Raw genomic sequence first — 16,413 nt, forward strand, 5'->3', positions numbered from 1 at the left:
GGGGCATTATTCTCAGGGTGATACTGGGCCATAGGTCAGCCATTGGAGAGTCTGTGCGTGGTAGGACTTGTGTGAGCCATCCTGATAGCTTGTTGGCAAAACTCTTCCATGCAGGAGTCTCAAGATCCTGGCCTGTCATTCTTTGGCCTGGTAGTATTGTATTGATAATGGCTTGACCTAAGAGACCAGTGCAGTACGAAGCCAGGCCATCTGCTAGGGAAAGGGATGTGTTCATCCTCGTGAATGCTTAGTGACCTGTCCATATTCTCTGACAGCAGCAGAGTGTGTGTGTGAGGGGCACTGGGGACAAATCAGGAGTGTCACACGTAATGGAAAGGTAACCCGCTTGCCGGGAAGGAGGTGAGCTACAGAACCAGGCTGTATGGAAGACATTCATCAGGATGTCAGAGGGGATGGCTAATGCATGGAGCAGAACTGCAAAGGAATTAAGAGAAGATGCAATGGTGACCATTCTATTAATGCCCATGTCTTCCAGGACCCAAAGGCTATGTCTACACTTGTGGTTTCTTGCATGAGAAATATGCAAATGAGGCTAAGTGTGGAATATCGCTGAGCCTCGTTTGCACACCTAATGAGGTGCCATTTTTGCAGAAGGAGCTGTCTACACGGCCCCTTCTTGCACAAGAAAAGCCCTCTTGCGCAATGCCATTATTCCTGAAAATAAACAGCACAATGGCATTGTGCAAGAGGGTTTTTCTTGTGCAAGAAGGGGCAGGGTAGACACTCCTTCTGGCGCAAGAGTCTCTTCTGCAAAAATGGAAGCTCATTAGGTATGCAAGGAGGCTCGGCGATATTCCATGCTTAGCCTCATTTGCAGGGCTTGACAAAAGGCAGCGCAATCTACCCGCCAGTCCCGCACCGAGCATGCACAAGATCTGCATTGCGCATGCGCCCGCCGCTGGTGAACGGGGTGACTGGCTGTAATCATCTCGCCACAGGCGAGTAGAAACAGCGGTTTGTCGAGCCCTGCTCATTTGCATATTTCTCCCGCAAGAAGCTGCGAGTGTAGACATAGCCAAAGACTGGTTGGGAACGTGGACCTATTTGAAATCATGGGTGCCCGCCCACCTTCTAAAAGCCCCTCCCCAATCTTATGGGAGGGACACTGTTCAACTGATTGCTTGGGACAAATAATGACTAAAGGATCAGAAAGTGTGGGCTAGAGGTTCAAAATAAGGGAGCCGGATGGGGACACCGAGCAGAGAACCCCGGACAGCGCCCACTGCTCCTCAAAGCTGTCGATGGAGCCAGGAACGTGGAGTAGGGCCACCCCAACACTGCCTCCTGCCCTGTAGGTTCCTGGTTGCTTCTTTTTCCTACCCACTCTTTTGGCAGCACTGAGTAACACCTGATACTTAGCATTGCTTTTCTCACACTAATGAAGCCTCCTGACCCACCGCGCTGTACAAATGTAACTGTCACAGAGAGCAGAGAAGTGACAGAGTGGAAAATGGAATTTGGTTCATGTGTTCGCATCAGATGTATCTATAGCAGCTCCTTGCTGGCGTGGAAGGACAGACAAGCTAAGAAGCGTGTATAAGAGAGATGAGGTGTTAACCCGCTTTTGGCTCCAGGAAATTTCACAGCTTCAAGTGCAGGGATCTGCAGGGTAGCAGACCTAAGCCATGGAGTGTGTGGGAGGCAGGGAGCATGGGGAGGAAGGTTCTCCGAAGAGGGGTGAAGCAGAGAAGCAACTTTTCCTTACTACAGTTCTGCCAAAGTAGGCCATGATCTATAGGTGGTGGGACTGGCCTTTAACTTTAATGCTGTTTTTTGAGTTGGTGGCTTGATTGAATGTGGGCCCTGTATGAGAGCAATCATTCCTCTCCCCCAGTCCCCCTTCCTTTTTTCAATAAACAGTGCTAGGCAATGGGGAGAAAACTGCCTATCCTGTGCTCTTGACTGGCTTGGCTGCATTAAAACTTAGCTGCCACTTCCAAAGTGGATAGGGCCCATATCTGTATGGAGCCAGAGCTACTGCAAGTTCTACTTCCTGTTAAGGTGGGGCAAAGGGGAACCTACCCTGAACAAGAATATCTTAAAATGAACCACAGGATGGCAGTAATATCTTCACTATAATCCTGTGTGCAGCTCCCTGGAGTAGATTTGCTATTCAAGATTCACTCCATTTATTGGTCAACCTCCTGCACAATGAAATGTGTATCTGTGGACGTGGGGAAAGAATTTGGGATGAGTTAAATACATGCCTAAAATAAGGCATGAACTCATGGGGGGAGGGATAGCTCAGTGGTTTGAGCATTGGCCATTTAGGGATCTGAGGCAAATCTGTCAGGGATGGTACTTGGTCCTGCTGTGAAGGCAGGAGACTGGACTAGATGACCTCTCAAGGTCCCTTCCAGTTCTATGAGATGGTATATCTCCATATGTTAAACTTCACATAACAGGTTGCATATGGTCTTAGTGGGATTGTGGTGCAGGGGTAATGGTTATTCCTAACAGCTCACCTGCCGTTCCATCCCTGGCAGAGAGTCACACAGAGGTGATTGTTAAAGCTGACAGGCTAGGATGCATAATGGTTTGGTTTTGTGGGGTGGACAGTAGGATCCATCTGGTGGAGTGAAGAGAAGGAATTAAGTTGGGCCAGGCACTGAGAGTTGAAGGAGCAAATCTGCAAAGGTTCTTCTGCTAGGGTTGCCAGATGGTTTCAACAAAAATACTGGACACACTTGACATATCACAATCTACATTCATCTTATTTAGAAAACACCGGACATTTCTATTTTCTCAATTTGTTTCCTGACCAGAAAGCTCCAATACTGGACTGTCTGGTTCAATACTTGACAGCTGGCCGCCCTACCTAGTGCTCTCTAGAACGTGCTCTACAGTAAAACCTGCCCTAGAGCTTCTCTGAGGAGCCCCCCCCCCCCCCCCCAGCGCCAGGCCCCGGCGAGTCTCCGCTCCGGCGAGAAACCGACGGGGAAGTGACGTCTGGTAACGGGGGGGGGGGGGGGAGGGGGGAGGGGGGGGGGGGGGTTTGGCTCCCAGTGGAAATGGCCTGGCTGGAGCCCCCCCCCCCCCCCCCCCGGGCAGCAGCAGGTGGTGAGATGCTCCTGAGGGGGGGGGGGTCCGTGGTGTTATGGGGGGGCTATGGGGCAAGAGGGGCAGTATTGCCCCCATGGGAGGGGGGAGGGGCTGCCCCTTAGTGCCCTGATCAGGGCAGGACACCTGGTGTCTTGCCAGCTAACATTCAGCACAATGACGTCATGCGTGGAAAATGACGTCAGACGTGGAAGATGACGTCGCAGCCCTTGGCCCCGCCCCTCCCTCCAAGCTCAGGCGCCTCCCTTCGGGTCCCGCGGGCCACACTTCCGGTTCGGGTAGGCCCCCTTCCGCTGAGAGTATTGCGCCACTTCCGGTTGGTGCCTCGCTTTGCCGCCCCGGGCAGTAGCACTTCCGGCGCGCGGGGCTGAGGAGGCGGGTCCCGGTCCCTTCCGGTTGGGTGCGCGGGCGGGCGGGCGGGCTTCCGGCGAAGCGTTTCCGGGTCTCTTTGTCTCCGGTGCCGCGGGCCTTGCCTGTCCCGGGCTTGCTCCGCCCCCGCTCGCAGGTAGGTTCCGGTTCCGGTCTCGGGAGCTTTCCCCCCGGCGGCGCCACGCGGGGTGAGAGGGGCGGGAGCGTCTTCCTGCCCCCCCGGGGCCCGCGTCCGCCCCGCCCGGGAGCGCGCCCAGGTCGGCCGGGGAAGAGCAGCGCCGGGCCCGAGGAGTCCGGGGGGCTGGTCTAGGGGAGCCCCCGGGGGTGCTCAGGGACCGGGGGGGCTGGTCTAGGGGAGCCCCGGGGGTGCTCAGGGACCGGGGGGGCTGGTCTAGGGGAGCCCCCGGGGGTGCTCAGGGACCGGGGGGGGCTGGTCTAGGGGAGCCCCCGGGGGGTGCTCAGGGACCGGGGGGGCTGGTCTAGGGGAGCCCCCGGGGGGTGCTCAGGGACCGGGGGGGCTGGTCTAGGGGAGCCCCCGGGGGTGCTCAGGGACCGGGGGGGCTGGTCTAGGGGAGCCCCTGGGGGTGCTCAGGGACTGGGATGGTGCTCGAGCCTGAGGGAGCCTGTGAGTGTGAGTGTGTGTGTGTGTGTTTGGGGGGGAGGGGTGCTCATGCACTGGGTGGTTGAGGGAGGGGACTGGCTTAGCAGCTGGTCTCTGTCAGCTCCCAAAGTGAGAGCCCTTGGCTGTGGATCTTTGCTCTGGTTGGAGAGCGGCAGGTTTATAATGCAGCCTTCTTTCCAGGCAAGGCTCCCTAGAGGAGACCCATCACCGGAGCACCCCAAATGGCCCAGTTCAAGCGCCAGAAGCCGATGCGAGGTGGCAGCCTGCAGGGAGCAAGGCCGTTCTCAGGTCAGTCAGCTGGATGCCTTGTGGGGACGTTTTGTGCGGGCTTTCGCAGTAGCCCAGCTGAAGTGTGAATGGCCCAAGTGATGAGGCCTCCACTGCTTTTCCTGGGCAATTGTTGAACAGTCCATTAGGTCTTAACTGAAACTGGCTAGAATCAAGTATTGAGTCAGAATGGGAGACAGAGCCAGGACTCCTGAGTTCTGTTCCCAGGTACTGCCATTGCCTTACATAGTATCCGCATGATATTGTGTCTCAGGGAATTTATGAGGCTTGATCAGTGCTTTGCTGTGGTTGAAGAGCAAATCCTTTATCACATGCTATTACTACTCCATTATTCCTGTATTTAGTATCCTGTTAGTCTATAAGGTGCTGCAGGACTCCTTGTCGCTTTTGCAGATCCAGACTAACACGGCTACCCCTCTGATACTTTACTCCATTATTCCTGTATTTCTTTTACCGTGACTAAGAGACCTTTTATCCCAGAGAAACACAAACTGCTTCACTCACTAATTACTGTAAAGGAACTCTTAAAAATCTTTCCCTTTACAGAGAAAAACACTACAATGCACATATCTCTGGGTTAGAGGGCTACATAATAATGTGAGGACATCAACTTTCTCTTCTATAAAGACCCTCCTGCAATTTCAGTCTTGTACAGTTGGCTGGCTGGTAGTTTGCTCTCTGTCTTAAATTGTTGTATGGATTCTGTATGTTGGTGTTAATTTAATAGGCCAGGGTATGTAATGTCTGCTCGTGCTTAAGAAATTTATTTGGCAATGGCAAAACTACGTGTGTTGGATGAAGCAGAAAGATTCTTCAATGTTTTTAAGCTTTCGCTTTTGTTGTTCAAATTTTTGGCTGTGCAAATGACTTTCCAAGCACAAGCGACAAGGAGTCCTGTGGCACCTTATAGACTAACAGATGTATTGGAGCATAAGCTTTCGTGGGCAAAGACCCACTTCGTCAGATGCATGTAGTAGAAATTTCCAGAGGCAGGTATAAATATGCAGGCCAGAATAAGGCTAGAGATAACGAGGTTAATTCAGTCAGGGAGGATAAGGCCCACTTCTAGCAGCTGATCTGGAGGTGTGAACCCCAAGAGAAGAGAAACTGCTTTTGTAGTTGGCTAGCCATTCACAGTCTTTGTTTAATCCTAAATTGATGGTGTCAAATTTGCATTTGAACTGTAGCTCAGCAGTTTCCCTTCTTAGGATTAAACAAAGATACTTACCAAGCACAGTGGTCTCTCTTCCTGAGTCTGCAGCTGGGCAGCTCCTGTGCTTTTATAGCTTTGTCAAACAGCAGAAAGGTGAAATTAGGAAGACGTTAACCGGTTTAAGCCCTGGCCTGTTTTGCCAGAGTCACATCCATTTCATGGGAAATAAGTGAGCAGAGAGAGGCATTGAAGCAGTTCTTGGGAATAGTAGGAAAAGCATGACTCGTAGGCTCAGGGAAAGGCATAGAGTACTGGACACAATAGCTGTGATGCTCTGGGGATGAAGGAACATGGAGAGAGAATCGCTCACTTCCAGGAGCTAGAAGGGGCAGGTTGGGGGGAGGCGAGGGGTTTGCATTAGGAGATACCTGCTGGCTATGGGCAGCATCTTCCCTCTCTGGTATGGCTAAGTGTAGGAGTTTCCCAGGGCTTTGCTTCTGGAAACCTTTAGTAGCACCAGTCTGGTTCTCTGGCTATTAGACATCTGGAAAACTGGATGGCTAATTACTAGGGATGGTAAAATGTGTGTGATTTGGTAACTGCTGAAATTTTCAGTGGTTACGCGTGGGGCGGCAGCCAGCTCCCTGGGTACTGCATGTAAAAGTTTGGGTAACCGATAAGATCATGGTTATCAGTTACCTGTTTAAATGGCTACACTCTTGCGTCCCTACTAATTACAGGTCAGTGTCTTTCCTGCCTTGCCCACCTAACAACCAAGTCTTTCGTGTGTGTGTGTGTGTGTGTGTTTGGCACCATTGCTGAGTTTTCTAGGGATTAACTTTTTCTCCCTTTTCTAGGGACACACCCAACCTCCTTACTGGGACCTCCACCTGGCCTGTTAAACCCTCCTATCTCAGCCGATCTTATCCAGAATGCACGGCACCTGCAGGTATGCTTGGGGCAATCCTTCCCTTAACCCTGTCTCTTTTAGCTGACCCCCTGTTATCTTTTAGGGGCTGACCTGGTGTTTCATCAGGAGCTCTCACTTCCTGAGAGACCAGCCTGGAGTTTGTCCCCATGCTAATGCATTCTTAACCCTCCAAGTATTAAATCACTTCTGATTCGGTCTGTCCCTTGTAAGGTGAGGCGCCCCATAGGGCTCCTGGTGCACTTCAGATCACAGCCCAACCTCCTGCATGTGGCTGCAGGAATTCCCTGCAGGGTCTCCTGAGGCTTGGACAGCCCAATGGCAGTGAAATCTAAAGCAAAATGCGTGTGCAGTGCGTTCGTGAGAGAGCAGAGCCTTGTGGATCATCGCCCTAGCGTGGGTCAGATGAGCTTTGGGCTTTAAGGTGCTCAGTGGTCGTGACTGAGCCCTGGACTACCAGTGTCTCCTACTCAGGCTCGGATCTGTCCGCTGCAGTTCTAGGGCTAATAGGGACTGCCACAACGCATGCAGTCGATTTGCTGGCTGTGAGAATAAGCTGCACGGAATGTGAGGGGTCTGACTGCAGCACGTAGTGGTTCTGTGAGCGGGGAGTGCCAGTAGGCGATGACTGAGCGGTAACCCGTGTGGCTGGCAAGAGCCCCACTTTGCCCTTTTGGGATGTTGTGGTGAACCCGCTGGCCCTTTGCCTTGCAGGTGGGTGAGAAGCAGCGAGTCTTCACAGGCATTGTCACCAGCCTGCATGACTACTTCGGGGTGGTGGACGAAGAGGTCTTCTTCCAGCTGAGGTAAGGCGAGGGCTGCTCCATGTAGGCAAGAGGGTTCTAGGAACACTTCAGCACTAGAGTATCCCTTCCCTTGAGGAGCCGTGGATCTGGACTCTGTTAATTTGCTCTGGAGGAGGAAAGTTAGGCCTCCTGGGCTCTGTTCTGAAATGATAATGGAGGTGCCTTGTTGCTCTGTGTCCTTGTGGCAGTGTCGTGAAGGGCCGGTTACCACAGATCGGTGAGAAAGTGCTGGTGAAAGCTGTCTACAATCCAAGCCAATCGGTGCCCTGGAATGCCATGAAAGTCCAGACATTGTCCAATCAGGTATCACTTACAGCTCTTCTTGTGTCTCTCCGTGTGTGGGTTGACGGAGTCTCTTTCCGGGCTCAGAGAGCATTAGTTACTTGGGGCCCATGTTTGCCTTGATTTGGCAGCAACAGTTGCTGCGCCCCCATCCCAGAAGTGCCACATCTAGCGAAAAGGTCAAACCAGGCTTTGCCCCGGTGATCCCTTGGCTCCAGCCCCGCAGGGACTCTCTGGTGGAGCTCTTCGTCTTGAGGAAGCTGGGTTTTCACGGCTGCTTCCTGCCAGGTGAACGCCCTCTCGTTCCCATTTGAGGGCCCATCTCCTTGGAGGCTCTAGGCCTGGGTGAGCGTGTGGTTGGATGGGGAACAAGTTCTTGGTCTAAGTATTGCATCTCTTTACTGTGTAGCCCCTCCTGAAGGCCCCCACACCTCTTCTGCATGTGGCCTCCTTAGGCCAGAAACAAGGCATCCTGGGAGCCCAACCCCAGCTGCTGTTCCAGCCTCACCGGATCCCTCCCCTGTTTCCCCAGAAACGTGAGTACTGAGGGCTAATGCAGGGGAGACTTTGAGCACTGGAGCTACAGGGATTCCTGGGATGATCTGCCTGTCTTAGTGGGTGCTTTTGGTCCTGGCAGCATTGAGTTAAGAGTCTGGGATAAGCCCCACTCCTTTGTCACGACCACAGGAAAACACGTGCGCATACCACGTGGAAACAACGAGCGTTAGCTAGTCCAGGTGGGGATTGGAGTAGGATAGAAATAAGACTGTATTTGTTTCCCCAGCAATGAGCCTCTTCCAGTCATCCCCTGCGCTCCACCTGGGCCATCTTGGGAGATATCCTGGTCGGGGCCCAAAGGGCAGGCAGGACTCGGGCAGATGGTAAGGACTGTGGAACATGTACCCTTGCACGGAGGCAGAAATCTTCCTCTTTCCCCGGCTTCCTCCCCTGATTCCCTCAGCCCACTAGAGAGAGAACTTGGCAGATTCTTAAGGCCCCCGTCTGCCTTTTGCAAGAATCCTGCAAAATCCCAGTTCTGATCATTGTTCCATCTCTCTGGTGTTTGGAGTCTTCACTTCCTCTCCTAAACTGTTGTGCACTGTTAAAAACGTCCGCATGCCGCCCGCCAGGTAGCCTGGGATCCTGCTAGGGCTGGAAGGTAGCTGTACTTACGGGCACTGTGCCGATTACAGGGACGACTTTGATTCAAAGAAACGGAAACAGAAAGGTGGTGAACCGTGGGGAGTGAAAAAGCCGCGCCATGATCCGCCCCAGTATCGGGTCTACTTTGCACGCTATGCTGTGAACAGGTGAGCACTTGGGGCATGAACAGGGGCTCTGGGCAGGTTACCAGAGCGCTCGGTGGCGGACTTGGTGATTCTGTCACGTGTCTTTACCCAGAATACACATTCCTGATGTTGGTAGCAACTAAAAGTCGTTCCCATCTGAAGACTGACTCGGCAGAGCAAGGGCGCCCTTTCGGGAGGGCGGGTGTCACTGCTTCCTTTCCTTCCCATTCCCCTGGCTGTCGTGGAGTGGGGGACGGAGCACAGATTTCTGTGAATTACTCCTGCCTCCTCCCCAGCCAGTACTCCTGTACTCAGTGTTTCAGGCTGTGTGCACGTCCCTATTGCTATCCCTGGTTTCTCTCTGCTTGGCTTCAGCCCCTTCTGCGACGCCATGGAAATCCTGAGACGTTACTGCAGCATCCAGCTTCCCCGAGAGTTCTTTGACGTCCGTCTGTGCTGGCTGGACACGTTCCCGCTCACCCAGCCACTGACCCTCAGGCATCCCAGCCGCATCCAGGTGGCTGATCCTGGTGAGGAGGCGCTCGAGACAAATGAGGATGCCACGCAGGAGGCCGTGCCGGAGGACACGGATCCTGTGTTCAGTGCCAAGGTGAGAGATTCTAGGGCACCCCCAGCTCTGTGCGCCTTCCTGTCCTGGAGGAGAGGCTATTTCTCCAGCACCTGGGTTCGTACGGCTATCTGTGCCAGTCTCACCCCGTTGCTGTCCTTGCAGGTAATGCTGCTGTCTTCCCCGGGCTTAGAAGAGTTTTACCGCCATTGCTTGTTACATATTGAAGACCCCAGCGAGCAGAAGGAGAGTCTAGAGCACCCCACAAAGCAAATAAAGGTCAGGCTGCTGTGAGGGGGCTGGGGTGGGTACGTGGAGAACTGAGCTCTACCAGGGAGCGGGGAGAAGCTCTCTGTGCCATGTGTGGAGAGGAGGAGCAGGAATTTCTGCCCTCTACAGAGGCTTGTTGGGCTTCACAATGGCTCTTTTCCTAGTTCCTGCTGGGGAGGAAAGAGGATGAAGCGGTGCTGATTGGAGGGGAGTGGTCACCTTCTCTGGATGGCCCTGACCCGGACTCCGATCCCATGGTTCTGGTTCGCACAGCCATTCGCTGCACCAAGGCCCACACCGGCCTGGACCTGAGCGCTTGCACAAAGTGGTGAGTGTGGCCTCTCCGATGCCAGACCTGTGCCTGTATGGCGGAAAAAGAGACGAGGGGCCCTGTGCTAGAAGGCTCAGCCCGTGAAATTAACGAGCAGCAGGTTTGAAATGGTGTTCAGAAAAAACCTCGTCCGTATGCCCGAGAAACCTCTGCCAGAAGTTGGGATTAGCTCATTGAAGAAATGTCCCTGTTGTGTTGAAACAGGCATGAGGTAGTAGGTTTATCTAACTTTGCGGGGCGAGGTGATGTGCCCGTTGTGGCTTGGTGGAAGGAGAGGTGATTTCCGAGGGCCACCCCCTATTTCTGTGGGGCTCAGATCCATGTTGGGATGGGATTTTGCGTGCATCGGTTTGGCGGATTACATCATGGCTATATATAGAATTCCTGCTCTGGGTAACCGTGGCAACTGATTTTATTTTGCTTAAACCTGGCCTCACATGTGACATGGTTGGTTAGTAACAGCTGACAGAATATGGAGGCCTTCTGTCTTTAGCGGGGGGGGGATGGACCCAAGAGCAAATGCAAGAGGCTTGGGTGGAAGGAAAACCCCAAAGCCTGACTCTCGCATCTCCCTCCTGCGCTCCAGGTTCCGTTTTGCTGAGTTCAGGTATCTGCGCCAGGGCGACCCGTCGCAGAGGGAGACTGTGGTGATCTTCCTGCCGGACGTCTGGAGCTGCATGCCGTCTCTGGAGGAGTGGGAGGCCCTGTGCCAACAGAAAGCCGAGAAGGCCCCTCTGCTGCCCTCCTTCCCTGAGGAGAAAGCTGAGATGGTGAGCATGGGAAGCCAAGAGCAGTGATGGAAAAGTCCCACTGCTTGGTTAAAAACCTGTCATGCTTTTAAACAGGAAGTGGAGGTCCCAGAAGCAGCCCCTGAACAGGAAATGGAGGCCAATGCACAGGAAGCGAATGCCACAGAGGCTGCTGCTGAGCCAGCTCCCGAACCGGAAGCTCCAGCTCCCGAACCGGAAGCTCCATCTCCCCCCATGGAGCCGGCTATCGTTGCCCACCCCAGACCAGCAACGCATGGCGGGCAGCCAAGCTGCTCCAACCTCTCGCTCTGGACCCTGCTGGAGTACAGGAGACAGAGGGAGAAGCTCTCGTTTGAGGTAGGGCTCCCGTGGGAAGGGCCCAGTGCACTCCAGAGGCACGCTGTGTGCTGGGGGGGTTCCTGTGGGAGTTGCTCGTGCAGATGTGGAGCTCCCAACGTACGATTCTCGCTCCCCAAGGTGGCGGTGGCGGCGGAGCTCTTCCAAGAGATGCTGCAGCGGGATTTTGGCTACAAGCTGTACAGGGCTCTGCTGGCTCTGCCGGAGAAGGAAGAGCCTGCAGAGGCAAAGCAGGCAGCCGAGCCAGAGCCGGGCGAAGAGAAAGGGCTGAAGGAAGAGGCCCAGGAGACCCTCAAGGCCGAGGAGGAAGCTGCTAGCGAGCAGGAGCCCGTGCTGGTGTGTCCCCCGACATGCGTGTGCTGCCTCCCCTGCCTAAGCAGCTGCTTGCTCAGGGTCAGAGCCTGAGCTGATCCCTGGGCTCGTTGGCAGCTGAGGTTGCCGAGTGGTGCTGACTCTCGCCTGCCTGTGCCCAGACTCAGCAGGAGGCGGCGCCGGCGCCTGAGAGCGCAGAGGCCGAGCAGAAGCCTGAATGCAGCGACGGCGCCAAGGGGGCCAAGGAGGACGAGAAGGCCAAGGGGGACTGCAAGGTGGAGCCCAAAGACTCGACGGACGAGCTGTGCATGCTGAGCCTGGAGGACGACCTGCTGCTGCTGCGGGACGACGAGGAGGAGGACTTCGGTAAGTGGCACGCCGGCCGGGAGGGGGGTGGGGGGATGCGTACAGAATGGACCCATAGGCCTCTAGCCAGCTTGCCTGTGTGCCCTGCAGGGGTCAAGTTAGAAGATGCTGAGGTGAGATCCATTGCGTCCAACCAGTCGGAGATGGAGTTCTCTTCGCTCCACGACATGGTCAGTAAGCCTGCGGGGGAGGGAGGAGGGCGGCAGGGGCCTGACCCAGCCCCGTGAGTTTGGGTTTCAGGGCCGGTCCCTACCCGTGTCTGTCTTGTTCCTCAGCAGCCCAAGGAGCTGGACCCCAGCGCTGTGCTGCCTCTGGATGCCCTCCTGGCCTTCACCTACTTCGATTTGAATTTCTGTGGCTACCTGCACCGGAGAGACCTGGAGAAGATCCTCCTGACACTGGGACTGCACCTCTGCAAGGAGCAGGTGCGCACGCACGGAGGTGGGGGGGGGGGGATGCGCTCTGAGGGGCGTTGCAGCCTCCCTTGGTGTCGGGGGCAGCGTGTGCTACCCGAACTCCTCTGCTCTCGTGAACAGGTGAAGCAGCTTGTGAACAGAGTGGTGACTCAGTGTGTGTGCCAGTACCGGAGCCTGCACTACAGCCGCCAGGACAGCCTGGACCCTGCCAGTGCCGACCCTGCGCCTGAGGGGCTCCTGGGTAGGTGTTGGATGCCGGTGCTCCGTGGTGACGGGTGTAGAGAGGGGGAACTCACCCGTGTTGGTGGCTTTTGTTTCAGGGAACCTTGCTCTGCTGCCTGCCTCAGCAAACTCCCTGGAGGCAGCGTCTGCCCAGCCCAAGGCAGCCGTGGCGCAGGGGGAGCTGATCTCCCACAACGGGACTGTCCTCAACGTGGGCAAGCTGCTGGAGAAGGCAGAGCAGACGGAGAATGGCCGCCTGTACCTGGAGAGCAAAATCCACACCCTGGAGGTCAAGCTGGGTGAGCCAGTGTGCTGCTGCGGGAGGGGGATGTGTCAGTCACTTCCAGCCTCCCCCCAGGGAGTGACAGAGCTGCTTTTGTTCTCTGCCCCCAGAGGAAGCCCAGCTCCGTTTCTCCACGACAGAGTCAGCCAACAAGGGGCTGGCCTCCGAGCTGCAGGAGCTGCAGAAGCAGCTGGCTGAGATGGAGGAGCAGGTGAAATTGGCAGAGAGGCAGAAAGCCAACTTCCAAAGACTGCTGCAGGAGAACAAAAAGCGCCTGGTTCCACTGCAGCTGGAGATCCAGCGGATCATTGAGAAGGTATCTCCCCCCCCCCCCCCCCCCCCGGAAAAAGAAAAGCGCTTTATTCTTAGGGATGTGATTGAAGGGCGAACCTCAGGTGTGTGCTGTGTGCCTGTCTCTATCGGCTTACTGCAGTTTCCTGCTTGGAGGGTGCTTTTTGGGCACCTCTCAGGGCCTGTGGCGCATGAGCGGGGCTGGTCCTGCTGTCTCACTCCTGCTGTGTCTTTTCCAGACAAATAACTGCTTAGAGAAGAAGGAGGAACCAGCATCTAGCAACTGACCCCGACGGAGCCCTGTAGCTACAATGTGCCGAGAGCAAAGTTTGTGCCCTGTAACCTAACCGGCAAGGTCAGTGAGTGCAAGATCTTGAGAGCCCTTTCGCAGCCTGCGGGAAGCTAGAGCTGGATTCCCCCGCTAGGGACCAGGACAGCGTCTGGCTGAGCCAGGAAACAAGCAGGAGGGGCTGCGGCCGAGGAGAAGACGCCACCCTCGGCTTCATCAGCAATTGCTTTGAGGCAGGAAGAACCTGGCTTCACTGGAAACGAGCGGTCGGGTAAGTGGCTGTTGCAAGCTCCGCTGCACAGGCTCTCCAATAAACACAAGGGTCTTACGAGGAAGGTCTGCCATCTGCACTTAGTTTGGATCTGGTGCTTTAGACAAGGCAATACATGTGGTGGTAACAACGTGTGTGTAAGGGGAAAGGTTTAAATCTCTCTTCACTTGTCTGTGGCTATTTTTGTCTCGTTTCCCACTGAGGTGACTTTGTATATTTCTTTTTTCCATTCTGAATAAATAGTTGTGTGCTACAAAAACCACTGGTGTCTGGGAGGTACTGGACTAGCCCCGCAGGTCGTGGGCTGTGGGCAGCAGCAGCAGCAGCAGCATGTTAAAAAGGAAGGGCATGAGCAACATCATCTTTATTAAGGGGAAGGGTCAGTGTCGCTTTCAGCCGTACGGTGGCACTGAGAGAATGTCCAGTGGCCAACGCTGTTTGTCCTTAGAGCAACAGCAAAATCCTATGGCATCCCCCAGGCTTGTGCCTCTGCTAGCCCTGAGTGACAGCAGCACCGGCTGGGGGGCCGGAGGTGACTCCTGCCCCCCCTCCCCGCCCAGCAGTTGTACCTTGTCTCCAGCAGGCAAAAGGGAGTGTCCTGGGCTCTGCAGGAGACAGGCTTTTTTCTACCCTGTGCCCCATGTCATTAGAAAGCAGCAGCGGTCAGTCGTCAGCCACAATGGACAGGGCTCGCAGCTCGCTCAGCTTGGCTTCGTTCTCCTTCTCCCGCTGCTCATCCGTGAGGCCTGGCTCATCGATCTGCCCCGTCAGGTCTCCAAAGATCTTGTGCATCTCGGTGTAGTAGACGACCTGGGGAGAGAAGCCACCGTGAGCCACTGGCTCAGCCTCCCTTGTAAAATGGATTCTGCCTGGGGGTGTTGTCCTGTCCCACTCAGTACACACTTCCTCTAGCACCTGCCGGAGAGCGTGTTTGCTAAATGGAAGTTTAGGCTGTAGGGCTGTGCCTGGGGGTAGTACCTGTGTCGTGATGAGCCTGTGACAAACAGCTTCCTACACTGTAGCTGGCTAAGTCTGGAGCAGCAAGTGGAGGCAGTGGGGAGTGAGTCAGGAACTCCCTGCCTTCTGCAGAGGTCAAAAAGCCAGAAATCATCCCCCCTTGCACCACCCCACCTGGGGCCTATTCCCCTTGCTTCAAACCCCAACAGTGCCTCTCCCCCCACCTCTGTACAATGGGCTTGTGCCTCCTTCCTTTCTGCCGGCATGCCCAGGCGCACAGCCCACCAGCTGAAGTGCAGCTAGTGTCCCCCTCCCCCTCCCCAGTACACTGAAGGGCCTGTTTGTTTTGGCAGGCAGGAGCGGGGGCCACACAATTCTATTAATGTCTCTGAGGGGGGGCCAGCTCCAGGGAAGTGTCTGGCTTTCCGCTGTAGCAGGCAGCTCTGCTCCCACGGCCGCAGCAGGAATGCTGGGTTACACAGTGGCTAATGAAATCCACCCAGCAGCAGGGCCAAAGGGGGTTCTTCAATCAACAGCTGTCCACTCAGCTACCTCCATTGTTCCCTGCAGGGACCCACAAGTGTCTTGCCTTTCATCCACAATACACAGCTGGGATTAGCAGTGTTGTTTGGTGAGCTCCAGCAGGATTCACCTTCTCTACTTTGGCACGGATGCCGCGGATTTGGGAAAACACCACTGTATTTAGAAACTCACACCGACCCCTTTCCTAATCTGACACAGCCCGCGGGAGAGCTACACTGAACCTCCCAACCCCGGTGTCATTCCTCCCTTTAGCTACCTCAGTTTACCCCCAGTCCTAGGGCAAGGAAAGTATCCCACTCCTATCGGTCATTAATCCAAGCAGGAGTGTAGGGTGAGGCTGATGACTCTCTCTCTGCAGCTTACACCCCCCACGCGAAGGCAGAATCCTCGCTAACCTGCTGCTGGAGGAGCTAGTAAATAGTCTGACTGCTGATGCAGAGGAAAGCACAGGCACAGCTGAATGTGTAGGCCCAGGGTCTGTATCCATTTGCAAAGCTGGTAATTACAATCCACGGTCTGAGGAGGAAAAGACAGAGGCAGCCAGCAGCTGCCTTGTTCCTCAGGCGTGTGCTTTCCATGCCCTGCCTTTTGCTATTCGAACCAGGACCAGCTTTACTGAGTGGGCCCCACAAGCACCCTCCCTGCATGCTGGGTGCCTGGGATCTCAGAGGGAGCTGAGTTAGGCACTAAGGCGCTGCAGCTCTTCGGGGTGGTTTGTTTTTCTAGTTACAGCTGAACAGAACATGTAGCTGGGATCACGAGCTCTTCTCTGCGCGAATCCTAACCCGGTGCCTTTCTGGCACTGCCTTGCCATTTTAACATGGCTGGACAGGCCGGGTAGAGAGCAGTCAAACCAAAGCATGCCCGGGAGCCTCTGTGGAGTCAAGGGTCTAGGCCACAAAGTGAAGTACAGCGAGGGGAGCTCTCCTTGCACGTTTTCCTACTCCTAGAGCGTCTCTCCCCCCTCGACCCCCAAGATGCTGATGCTGCTACACAAAAATCCACTAGGGGGCACCACACTCCAACTTGACCAGTGGATCAGGTGATGCCCCATTACTGAGTACCCGGAAGTACGAGAACACACACACACAGTCCTCAACTAAGATTAACTAGAGTCCCCCCAACTCCCTCCCTTTCCCTTGACCCTGGCAGCTAAAAGGCAGTGCTAATACATGGGCACGGCTGTGGATTTGGGGGGGCTGTTGACAGTCCCAGTACAATGATTCCTTGATCCCTCACGTTTATGCGTCTGTCTTCTAACGCTTGCCTCAGCATGACACACGGCTCCACTTCATGCTGCTGCCTTCTGCAAGCATTCCCAGCCTCCTCCTGTACTGACACCCAGGGTAAGTGACCAGACCGTCAATGTT

At 55.1% G+C, this 16,413-nt stretch overlaps 2 protein-coding genes across 8 annotated transcripts in view; one reads left to right on the plus strand and one right to left on the minus strand.

Annotated features, from left to right (window-relative positions):
• Positions 1–3,427: 3,427 nt before the first annotated feature.
• On the plus strand, positions 3,428–13,805 carry CCAR2 (cell cycle and apoptosis regulator 2). Of its 5 annotated transcripts, none has more exons than XM_075910841.2 (21): positions 3,429–3,586; positions 4,253–4,360; positions 6,371–6,462; positions 7,156–7,247; positions 7,436–7,550; positions 7,939–8,065; positions 8,314–8,410; positions 8,723–8,839; positions 9,194–9,428; positions 9,552–9,665; positions 9,821–9,984; positions 10,574–10,757; positions 10,833–11,093; positions 11,214–11,429; positions 11,567–11,771; positions 11,862–11,941; positions 12,047–12,196; positions 12,308–12,428; positions 12,508–12,708; positions 12,803–13,008; positions 13,223–13,805. In XM_075910841.2, exons 2-21 carry the CDS (start codon positions 4,294–4,296, stop codon positions 13,268–13,270), a joined length of 2,892 nt encoding a protein of 963 aa, XP_075766956.2. In that variant the 5' UTR covers positions 3,429–3,586; positions 4,253–4,293; the 3' UTR covers positions 13,271–13,805. The 5 variants fall into 5 exon arrangements, with proteins under 5 accessions (XP_089629980.1, XP_075766956.2, XP_075766958.2 ...); XM_075910843.2 differs by having other exon boundaries at positions 12,050–12,196; XM_089773854.1 differs by having other exon boundaries at positions 3,428–3,586; positions 11,567–11,941.
• Positions 13,806–13,888: 83 nt separating this feature from the next.
• BIN3 (bridging integrator 3) overlaps positions 13,889–16,413 on the minus strand; it is a 69,800-nt gene continuing 67,275 nt past the window's right edge. For all 3 annotated transcript variants that reach the window (XM_075910848.2, XM_075910846.2, XM_075910847.2), the window contains exon 9: positions 13,889–14,353. In XM_075910848.2, the coding sequence (XP_075766963.1) occupies positions 14,207–14,353 (147 nt within the window). In that variant the 3' untranslated portion in view covers positions 13,889–14,206. The remainder of the gene's footprint in view (positions 14,354–16,413) is intronic.

This window comes from Pelodiscus sinensis, chromosome 28 (genome assembly GCF_052426305.1).
Source record: "Pelodiscus sinensis isolate ZL-2025 chromosome 28, ASM5242630v1, whole genome shotgun sequence".
NCBI classification, from domain to species: Eukaryota; Metazoa; Chordata; order Testudines; family Trionychidae; genus Pelodiscus; species Pelodiscus sinensis.

Excerpts from the sequence above, each read along its gene's own strand:
- CCAR2 (XM_089773854.1), top strand. The coding sequence starts at position 4,294 with ATGGCCCAGTTCAAGCGCCAGAAGCCGATGCGAGGTGGCAGCCTGCAG. Across the intron at positions 11,430-11,566 it reads GCGAGCAGGAGCCCGTGCTG|ACTCAGCAGGAGGCGGCGCC; the intron begins GTGTGTCCCCCG and ends GCCTGTGCCCAG. Across the intron at positions 13,009-13,222 it reads TCCAGCGGATCATTGAGAAG|ACAAATAACTGCTTAGAGAA; the intron begins GTATCTCCCCCC and ends TGTCTTTTCCAG.